Source organism: Penaeus vannamei, chromosome 24 (genome assembly GCF_042767895.1).
Source record: "Penaeus vannamei isolate JL-2024 chromosome 24, ASM4276789v1, whole genome shotgun sequence".
Taxonomy (NCBI): domain Eukaryota; kingdom Metazoa; phylum Arthropoda; class Malacostraca; order Decapoda; family Penaeidae; genus Penaeus; species Penaeus vannamei.
The window spans coordinates 20,337,941-20,347,940 of record NC_091572.1 but is presented as its reverse complement, the minus strand read 5'-3'; the positions used below and the strand labels follow the sequence as shown (position 1 = coordinate 20,347,940).

Genomic DNA, 10,000 nt, shown 5'->3' with positions numbered 1-10,000 from the left:
ACATCTAAGGTCATATAGCACTATGGTAAAATATTGTGATGGAAAGGGTAAATGAGTTAATGATTAGTGTAAAGAGTGTTAAATATTAAAGGTTTTAGTGTTACAGAATAGTACAATAGGGAAAAGGGTAAAGAGGGATTGCAAATGATGTAAATCGCACATTAATAAAGGAAAGGGTTAAGGGTATTGGGCGACTGGATGGAATGGGGTGCATCTGTTGTTGGGGAAGCTATAGTAACATTGCTTTAAGGAAAATTGGTAAAAAAGCGGTTACTGAATAATCAACAAGTAATACGGGTAAAGATGGCTGAGTCTTGGGGATGAGATAAGGGGATTGGGGAAGGAGGTGAAGTATCAGGAAGAATGTCAGCAGGGGAGGTATCCGGAGGAGGACACTGTTGTGACAGAAGGGATTCACTTGAGTATCCAGGGGGGAGAGGTAAGGATAATGGAGAACAAAAGGGGGAATGGTATACATGGCAAAGGAGAGGATGGGGTTTGTTGGGAAAAAGTAGGAGGAAGAGGGGTAGAGGTAACTTGCAGGGGAGGAGGATAGACATCGGCAAATACTTTGAATGTAAAGGGACTAGGAATAGAGGGATTGGAGAGTGGATGAGGAAGCAGAACATTTTCTTGGATTATATCTAGGAATTTTTGGATGTCTTCAAGAGTTTCTGGGGGGGGTTTGGGTAGGGAGGTCTGAGAAATAAAGGATCTCTTCTGAGGAGAACAGGGGAGAGACGTTCAAGGAGCAGAGGAAAAGGAGGGTGCAGGAGAGGGTGTGGAAGGTGAAGATGGAGTAGAATGTTTAGGTTGTCTGGTGTGACACATAAAGTGAGGGGGAGGAAGGGAGGTATCCAAGAAGTGGTAGACATTGGATTATCTGGATTTAGAATGGAAAAGGGAGGGGGGTCTTGCAGAGCGAAGGATTGTTTTGGAATAGGTGAGAGAGAAAAACCTCATCGTCAGGCTTCCTGTTTAGCCTCACGCAGAGTGAGGCCTAGTTTGAGTCTGACAATAGCTACCTCACATTCGAGCTTATAGGCAGGGCAGCTCCTATAAAATACTTTATGGGAGTCACCACAGTTTGCACATGTAAGTGACTGAGCAGGGCAATTTGAATAGTCATGACGAAGGTGGGCACATAGAGGGCAGCAGATTGTGGAGCAACTGTTTGGCTAGGTGGCCAAAACGCCAACATTTCTTATATTGATGGGGAAGGGGTCCATATGGTCAGACATGGTAGAACAATCCACCAATATAAACATCATGGGGGAGGTCATGTCTACAGAAGCTAATCTTTGCAATATTGACATGGAACTTGTGCTGTACTGCTACTACATCATAATCAGAGGCAGGTAAGTAGGTAATTTTCACAATCTGACCAGTTCTTGTTATATACTAGATAATCAGTCGTATGGATAGAAACAGTTCCAGTACAAGTATTAAGAGAGAGGTGAGGTTCAGCAGGAATGGGTTTGACAGTAAGGTCAGAGTGGACAGTGCACATGCTTGGGATTCTGATGTAACTGTGACTTGGCGTAAACGACTGGAGGGGCTGTGATAGGTAACTTTGCCTACTTGTTTTTGGAGGCACTGTTGAAAGAGAAGGGTATTCTCAGAACAGGGGGCTGTGGGGGGAACCACAAAGAATTGATCCAACTTGGCTGGGCCAAGGAAAGTACTCAAAAGGTTTGCAAAGGTAGAAGGACAGGAGCGGGAGGAAGATAGGGTGGTGTAGAGTGGAGTGGATCAGTGGGTGGGGAAGTACAATAAGGATGAAAAGTAGTAATAAAGGAAGAGGGGGTAGCCACTGAATAAGACTGTGCAGTAGGAGATGGAGAAAAGAATGTTGGGAGAGTGGAAGGGGTGCATTCTCAAAGCTGAGTAATAACCTGGGTGGGTGATTCAGAACAGATAGAGTAGTCAGTAAAACTCGAGGAAGGAGTATTAGTATCAGTGGTCGGAGCCGTGATTCAAAGAGGGGCAGGAGTTGGAAAATCATCCAAATCGAAATCAGAGAGGCTAGTTGATGTAGGGGTAAGCCTTAATTCCCCTATTAAGGGTAAAGAATCTTCATTATTGGCCATGGCGAGCCTGAATAAAATAGGAAGAAGAAACAATCTACCCCTCAGGGTCCCCATAAGAAGTAAGGGCTAGGCAATTAACCTAGGGAATACTGTGCCCATGGCTCCCGGAGGCTGTTCATGACTGACATAAAGCCATCCTTTCAGCATGGTTTAGACACCTTAGGAATGGGACAGAAGGTGATGAAGATGATATGTAGGAGGAAAGAAGAAAAGACCAAGCAAAATTAGTTGAGGCAAGGGCTGAAGTCCAATGCAGGGGCAATCCCTATACTGGGCTCCAGTCTCCGTCTCCTAAGCCACCCCCAAAACAACAACGAGCAAGGTACTGGGGGGGTTTTGTTATCAAAATTCCATGACTTTTCCATGCCTTTCCAGAGAGTGTTTGTGACTCTTTTCACACTTATCCTTGAACATCTGATGCATATTCAAGATAAATATATCCCATTACAATATGTACAATAACTGTAATTCATTATTGGTGTTGCCAAATATTAAAGATTTGAGTAATGACTCGTGTGTTTTATTGACACTTCAGTGAGACTAGTTGCTTATAATGGATTAGCATGTATCAATTTAGGCTGTGTAACTTTTCAACTTCTCATTCAGTGCCCTCAATCTTCTGAAGTTTATCTTGATTTCTCTCTGAAGACTGTCTCAGAATACAAATTGAAAAAAATATATGATATAATAATAAATAAATAAATGTAAGTAAGAAATAAAAATTCTAAAACACAAATGCTAAATTTCAATGATTTTCCAGACCTGAAAACAAAATTCCATTATATTCCAGGTCGGGAAATCTCTATTTCAATTTCCATGATTTTCCATGATTCTCCAGGACCCGTACAACCCTTGTTATTATAATGTTACTAAGATCAAAGACACTCTTTCTGAAAATCATGGAAAATGGTACAGAAATAAGGTAGGTAGTACTAGTAATTGATTAATTGGTGACAAAGTGCTTGTGGTACCTCTATGTGTAAAGACACTTAATAAACTAAACTCACATTAGGCAAGGCATTTCCATACATGCCATCCCTGATGGCATCAGGTTAACTATATGATCTCATTTAATAAGTGTATCATGTATAAAGAGTACACTACTGACATATCCCCTGAAAAAATAAATAAATAAAATAAAAAATAAATAGAAATACTACAAAATAAATAAATGAAATAAATAAATTAAATAATTACACACCTATGCAAGAGTTTATGAATAATGCTAAATTGATAATTGGTACTTTTAAACTTTTATATCAATACATCTACCTTCTTACCTTCTGACTTGTCAATTTACTTTAACCCATTGCTGATAGGGATGGCATGTACATAAAATACCATGTTCACTGAGATCTTAGCTTATTGAATGGGTTTACATATCAATAGCCCTACATAGCTTTTGGAAATATATATTTTTTTCATTCATTACTATTAATATTGTTGATAACATTAATATCAATAATAGCAATAATGGTATTGATTTCAAAAAAAAAAAAAAAAAAAAAAAAAAAAAAAAAAAAAAAAAATCTGAAAACTCTGTGGAAAAGTCAAAGCAGGTGAGGTAGCATAGGTCTCCTACGTGACTCCTTGGTGCCCAAGCACTCATGGAGCCATTTACGTGTAAACAAAATTCCCAAAACAAAAAAAACAATGGATACTACATATACCTGTTGTCAATGGGTTGGCTGTTGTTTTCTTAAATATTATAAGCATTAAGTCAGAATTCATCAACATTCCTCAATAATTATTTAGCAAAATACAATCTTCAAAATACTCTGTACCCTCAATTAAACGCTGAACTATTTCTATTAGTGTAACTAAAAGATTCTCAAACTTCATATTGCATTTTCAAAACTGCTTAAATATCTTCAGTGTATAGAAAACACAAGAGGAGTTAATAGAAAAAAAAGAAATAAACAATTAACAAAAATTATAGAACAGAATAGATTTGAGACACACACACATGCACACACACACACACACACACATATATACACACACACATACACGCATACACGCATATACATACACACACACACACACACACACACACACACACACACACACACACACACACACACACACACACACACACACACACACGCACACACACACATACACACACATACACACACATATACACACACATATACACACACACACATATCAACGGAAATCTATATAATTTAAAGTATAAGCAAATAAATAGAGACATGAGTGAATAGGTCATATTCTTTTACAAAACCCATGCATCAGCTTCAGGCCAAGGGGTCATCACCTGCGAGTCATCTGTGCACTGCTGGAGAGCACTAAGTCCTGTGATGTCTTCTAGATATGATGGAGTATTGAAGACCTTAAGGAGAAATTCAAAGCCCTCTTCTCTATACGCTGAAACCACCTGTAGCAGGATAAAATATGAAATTTACTTCTCTTTACTACTGAGACTATCTAAATATTTCTTTTTCTGATTTATATTACAATAAAGCAAATAAATACACATTCTTCTTATGATTAACAATTTACTAAAGAGAAAAGCACAAAATTGGGATAATCTATAGCCATGTTCTCTAATCTAACCCATTGGATCTGGGTGAAGGGGATGTCATGTCATGAAAAAAATTAGTCAAGGGGCATGTGACGGACATGTCTCATCATGGAAAATTTGTCTGAGGGCCAGAGTGACAGGACTGTCTTGCCATGGGAAAATGTTGCAAAGCCATGTGTGCACACAGCTGCCGAAGAGAAATTGACTCAGTGGGCCTTCAGGAAGGGGCTCCAACAATGTTTCCATCAGTAAACAAGGGTGGAGTATACCTGCCATAAGCCACACCTGTGAGAATGCTAGCTTTGGTGAGGACACTATGCCCATGCACAGGAACCTATTCATGCCTACCATTACCTGTAGTGCAGGGTGTGATACAGGAAACTGAAAATGCTACTTATTGTTATTGCTGTTGCACAATGTAAACTACCTGAAGAGATAATAGGGAGTATGCTCAAGAAAAACAATATTGCAATCTTGTATAACATAACAAATGAGAAATACAGTTCTTGGAAAATGGCAATATAGCAAAAATATGTCTCCAGGATAAAAGCTATTAGCATTGTAAAGAGACAAGGTCTTGATACCATATATGACTGTACATATGGGCTGAGCCTACAAGCTGCACATCCAGGAGAATGTCTAATGCCAAGATATCTGTCCAAATGCCAAAGTAAGGCACCTGAATAGACCGATTCGGTAACGCCTAGCAATGGCCCCTAGCAACGAGCACTTGGTGAAAACAAACCCTCGTTCGTTCGAAAAGTCACTGAATTTTTCTGAGAATTTCGTTTCTTTGCGTGAAAATGCCAAGGAGCAGTGTTGTCATTGGTTGTTCGAACCACAACATGATGGGAAAGACAGGTTTAACCTTTCATATATTCCCAGATCGCGAAAAGAAAACTGAATAATGGAAGCGATGGGTAGGCCTACAGGCCATGAAATGCATGGAGTGCTTGGCTGGTGGAAATTGTTTACATCTGCTCAGAACATTTTACTGATATACATATTAATATATTACAACTTTTCAAATTCCAGAGACTGATAATCACTTTCAAACTCTTGTCTATCTAAACTACCTATCAAGGCCAAACAAGATCAACATTGTCGACATTAGGTCTTGGCAGTAGTCATATATTCTAAAAAGCACAATAACAATTATATCATTTTCATGTTATTTCTTTTTTGTAGTAAATTTGATTTATCATAATTTATATTTACAGGCAAACCATCCCCGAATCCACTTAACCCAGACTTTATCCCAAGTGCCTTCAAGCACTCTCCATTAAATGAAAACAAAGCAGGTATACAGTTGCCTGTTGCCTGTCTGAAATGCTATATGGTCTGGCAGAAGAAACAACTGAAGAGGGCCTATCTCTTGAGGTCAAATTATTGAGGAGAGAGAAAAATGCGTCACTTTTAGGCCTTTACCTGACTTCATTGTCTCCTTTGTATAAACACCTAGTAAATGGGAAGGAAAGTGATGTTAGGAAATGGCACTGATTTCAATGAAAAATACCCTACATAGCTAAACGTCATACATTACTGTAGCAAATCATGTTATTATAAAATTATTATTATTATCATGTGATTTATTGATAGAATAGTCGTAGATATTGGAATATTCAATTTTAGGTAATTTCAAAGGATCGTCGATCCAGATTTCGGTATGAGTACTCTTTTAGCTACACAGCTTCTAGTTTTGCTTCATATCACCTTTTCGCTTCAGTTTTTGAAAAATCAAAGAATTCATACGCTATTTTCCTTCACGTTGATAGCGAGGTATCTGCGAGCAACGAGTTTGTTTTTACCAAGTGGAATGGCGACTCCTGCTCGTGACGTCACACCGAATCGGTCTATTCAACAGGTTAAGTACCTCTCATGCATAAAAAGTTATATCTTGAAACACAGAGACTTAATATTATAAATCAGTAAGTCCAACCTTGTCAGAACATGCTGGGCACTGTTTGAATGCTGCTGTTGCAGGAGTAAGCTGTTGGTGTCGTCCTAAGAACCCACGCAAAGAGTGAGGCACTGGTCCCAATACACCTTCCTTCACATCCTGCTGACTGCTGATACCTGCCTCTGCTAATCCTCTGTTGAATGCCAAGTAGTTGTTAGAAAGGTCTGTTCTTCCTAAAAATCTCTTCCATTTATTTAGTATTAGTCGTAGTGAAGAATGTCCTAAACCAATATTTTGATTACACTTTATTTACTAATTTGTGAATTCTTTATCTATTAACTTTTTCCTTATCTGTATCATATACAATAACTTTTATTTAGAATGCAAAACTATAGTTAATGTCACACTCTTGTATAGCAGCTTATCACACAGCCTGTGCCTGGCTCCTTTCTCATCAAGCAGCTTGTGATGGCCTTGCCCTTAGGAACTACAGGAAACTATACACAACAATCCATGAGACTGACCATTGTTAAGGAATTAATAACAGCCTCTAACTGCACATCAAAAACCATTCTGAACCCAATTTTGACATAGCTATATAAAGCACCATTGAAATTTATTGGTTCTGTAAAAGAATATATAGTAATTAGTAAAAGTAATGCTCACCTGTCTGGATGTTGCAGAATTGACACCATTAGCTCAGTGACATGAGCAGCAGCCAAGTAAGACACTCCTGGACGAGTGACGGTGCACTGCTGATCTAAGGTTCGATCCCGTGTTGACTAAAGAAAAGACATTGGGAAAGGAAGGCAATAAATTGGACTGTAAAGTTGGCTGAGTTTTGTTGCGTAAATTTTAACACACTAGTGCTGGGTAATTGCAATGTCCACTGTAGTTTTGTTATATGAATTTTGTTCATGCACAGATGGCTCCATTTTTTTTCTAATGCTGATCATATCATTTCTACTATTTTCATAATCACTGACAATGGTATTATCAAAATATCATTACAAATACTAATAGCAATAAGAAATATAAAATCAAAACTTTTTAAAAAATCAAGGAAAAGGGGAAACAGGTGAAATCAGGTAGGAGCAACCTATGCTTAAGCAAAATCAATAAACTAAAATCAAAGTGGCCATGGCATATATGCACAAGCAATCCCACCATCAATAGGTTACAGTTTTTTGTAATCTATGGAGCACACCAACTTGCAGCTAATGTCTATGCCTACTGACAACTTGCTACATTTTAAGGTCTTTCTTCTTGAGTTAAAGAACTTGATTTCTTAGTGGTCTGAAATGGAGACATGTTGTGAAAATTCATGACATAACCAATTACATGCAAATATCTATATCTGTTTTGAAAACATAGTTTTGGCTAACAGTCTACTTCAAGATAAATGTACCTTAGTATTATATTCAAAATAAAAAGGCAAAACTGCAAGATAAAGGTGTTTCATCTAAACAAACATTCTAAAAGTATATTTAGATAGAAGAGGGTTTCCAGTAAAGTTTAGTTATTACCAAATTAAATTTAGGAAGCAAATTTTTCACATGTACAAGCTACATAATTTACTAATATCTAATGTTTTGTCTGCAAAATCTTTTAATCTTTAAAGTCAGACTTTAAAGTAAATACATAATATAAAGGAAAATATCAAGTAGGTAGAAAACAATAGAAGTAATAATAGTAATTAATGGTAACAGTAATGATGATATAATAACTATGAAGCCAAAAAAACAGAAAAATAATAAATATAAAATCCATGGTAAAAATATTAACCCCTACAATCCGGATGACATTACGGTTCTGTCATGGAAAAATCTGGGTCGAGAGCTGGGTGACGTGAACATGTTGTCATTGGGCAAAATCTCTGTGGGCCGGGTGACGCCAACTTGTCGTCATGAGCAAAGGCCAGGGTGACAGAAAAGACACACCATGAATGCACAAATCTCTTGGACTCATTTGGTACTTAGAAGGGGGCATAGCATTATTAATATCGATAAATGAATGTGGACTGTATTGACCGTATGCCGTGACTGGAAGAGCGCCGGCTCCAGGTGTCCTCAGGGAGGACACCATTTTCATGCTGCACGTTGTATTCCTGGCCGCTGCGACCAGCAGTGCAGGTTGTATTAGGGAAAATTGAAAATTACGAAAAAATGAGATATATGATACAAATAACAAAATGTTCCATATTTTTTTTGTCTTGCACTGAGTCATTTATTATATAGAGAGATGATATGGAGTCTGTGCAAGGAAAATGAGCTACTGCCAACAGGACAAAGCAAATCAAAAGACAAATATGGACAATGGAAAATGGCAAAAAGGCTAAAAAAGTTTACACAAAATAACTTTGCAAAGGGGAAGCATATAGTCTTGTCACTGCTCATGGGTGTTCACGTGTGCCCAGCCTACGCACTGCACGCCCGGGATGTTGGCTACTTACGTAAATCACTACCCATATTTTCGGCACCGTGATTTCCGTGACGGAACCAGATCCAATAGGTTAATGCTAACAACAAATTAATGAAAAAATCTAGCTAATAATGAAAACACCCAATACATTTAATAAATATAACAATTCTATAAAATACAGTATTAGTAACAAAGATATAGTATAATAAAATAAGATAAATCAAGTTCTAACGCACATCTCCAGGTGCAACAACATCATTGCAGAAGTAGCATCCTAAAAGGTTGCCAGGAATGGGGGCTCCATGAACAGCACTTGCCATAGCACCCTGTTGGTCTGAGGTACTAGACGAGGCAGTGTCAGCTCCATCTGCTCTCTGTCTGAAACCGTGGCGCATGACCAAGTAGGAGTCAAAGCCAAGCGCTGCAGTGAAGACCAGCTGCAAGATGAGAAGGTGTGAAATTATATCACGTTAGACTGGGAAATTTATCAAAACTATTTGTGATAATTATTTCCACAGCAGACAGTAATGCCAGAGAAAGAATCAAATCTCACAATGACACAGAAGTTTGTGGCTACTATTATAGAAATAGCAAAATGGATGAAATAAGTATTCTGATCACAACTATCTATATAATATTCTAAATCAGAAATTAGAAAAATCCCCACCAGGGAAAATATAAAAAAATTCCAGTATACAAAATAAACAGAACTACTGCAGCACAGACCTTGTTCTTTGCTGAGCCCAGCATGGATGGAAGCCATCTGCTTTCCCTTGAGTCCATAAGAAGAAAGATAGCATCATGGTCTTCTATAAGCTGTTCTAATTTTTCCACATCTTTTCTGACCTGTTCGATTAAACTGTCACTAACAGTGTGACCAGGCATTGGAATGCTCAGTACTACACCATTGGAATTCTGAAAAAAGTGAAAAAGATATCAAATAAATTGTAAAACCATTTAAAAGTTGTGAAAGTAACAGTCCTTAATAAAAGAGAAATGAAATGAACCAAAGATCTTGATAGTACTTAATCTTTCAATGTT

At 37.8% G+C, this 10,000-nt stretch overlaps 1 protein-coding gene across 4 annotated transcripts in view; it reads right to left on the bottom strand.

The window, feature by feature from the left end:
• Positions 1–10,000, bottom strand: part of Atg7 (Autophagy-related 7) — a 31,795-nt gene that overhangs the window by 4,746 nt on the left and 17,049 nt on the right. For 3 of the 4 annotated variants that reach the window (XM_070138455.1, XM_070138456.1, XM_070138453.1), the window contains exons 11-15: positions 9,686–9,874; positions 9,196–9,396; positions 7,205–7,320; positions 6,578–6,731; positions 4,315–4,491 (exon numbers count right to left, since the gene is read on the bottom strand). In XM_070138455.1, the coding sequence (XP_069994556.1) occupies positions 4,330–4,491; positions 6,578–6,731; positions 7,205–7,320; positions 9,196–9,396; positions 9,686–9,874 (822 nt within the window). In that variant the 3' untranslated portion in view covers positions 4,315–4,329. Of the gene's footprint in view, positions 1–4,314; positions 4,492–6,577; positions 6,732–7,204; positions 7,321–9,195; positions 9,397–9,685; positions 9,875–10,000 lie in introns of those variants that run through there. The other variant, XM_070138454.1, reaches the window with a different exon arrangement.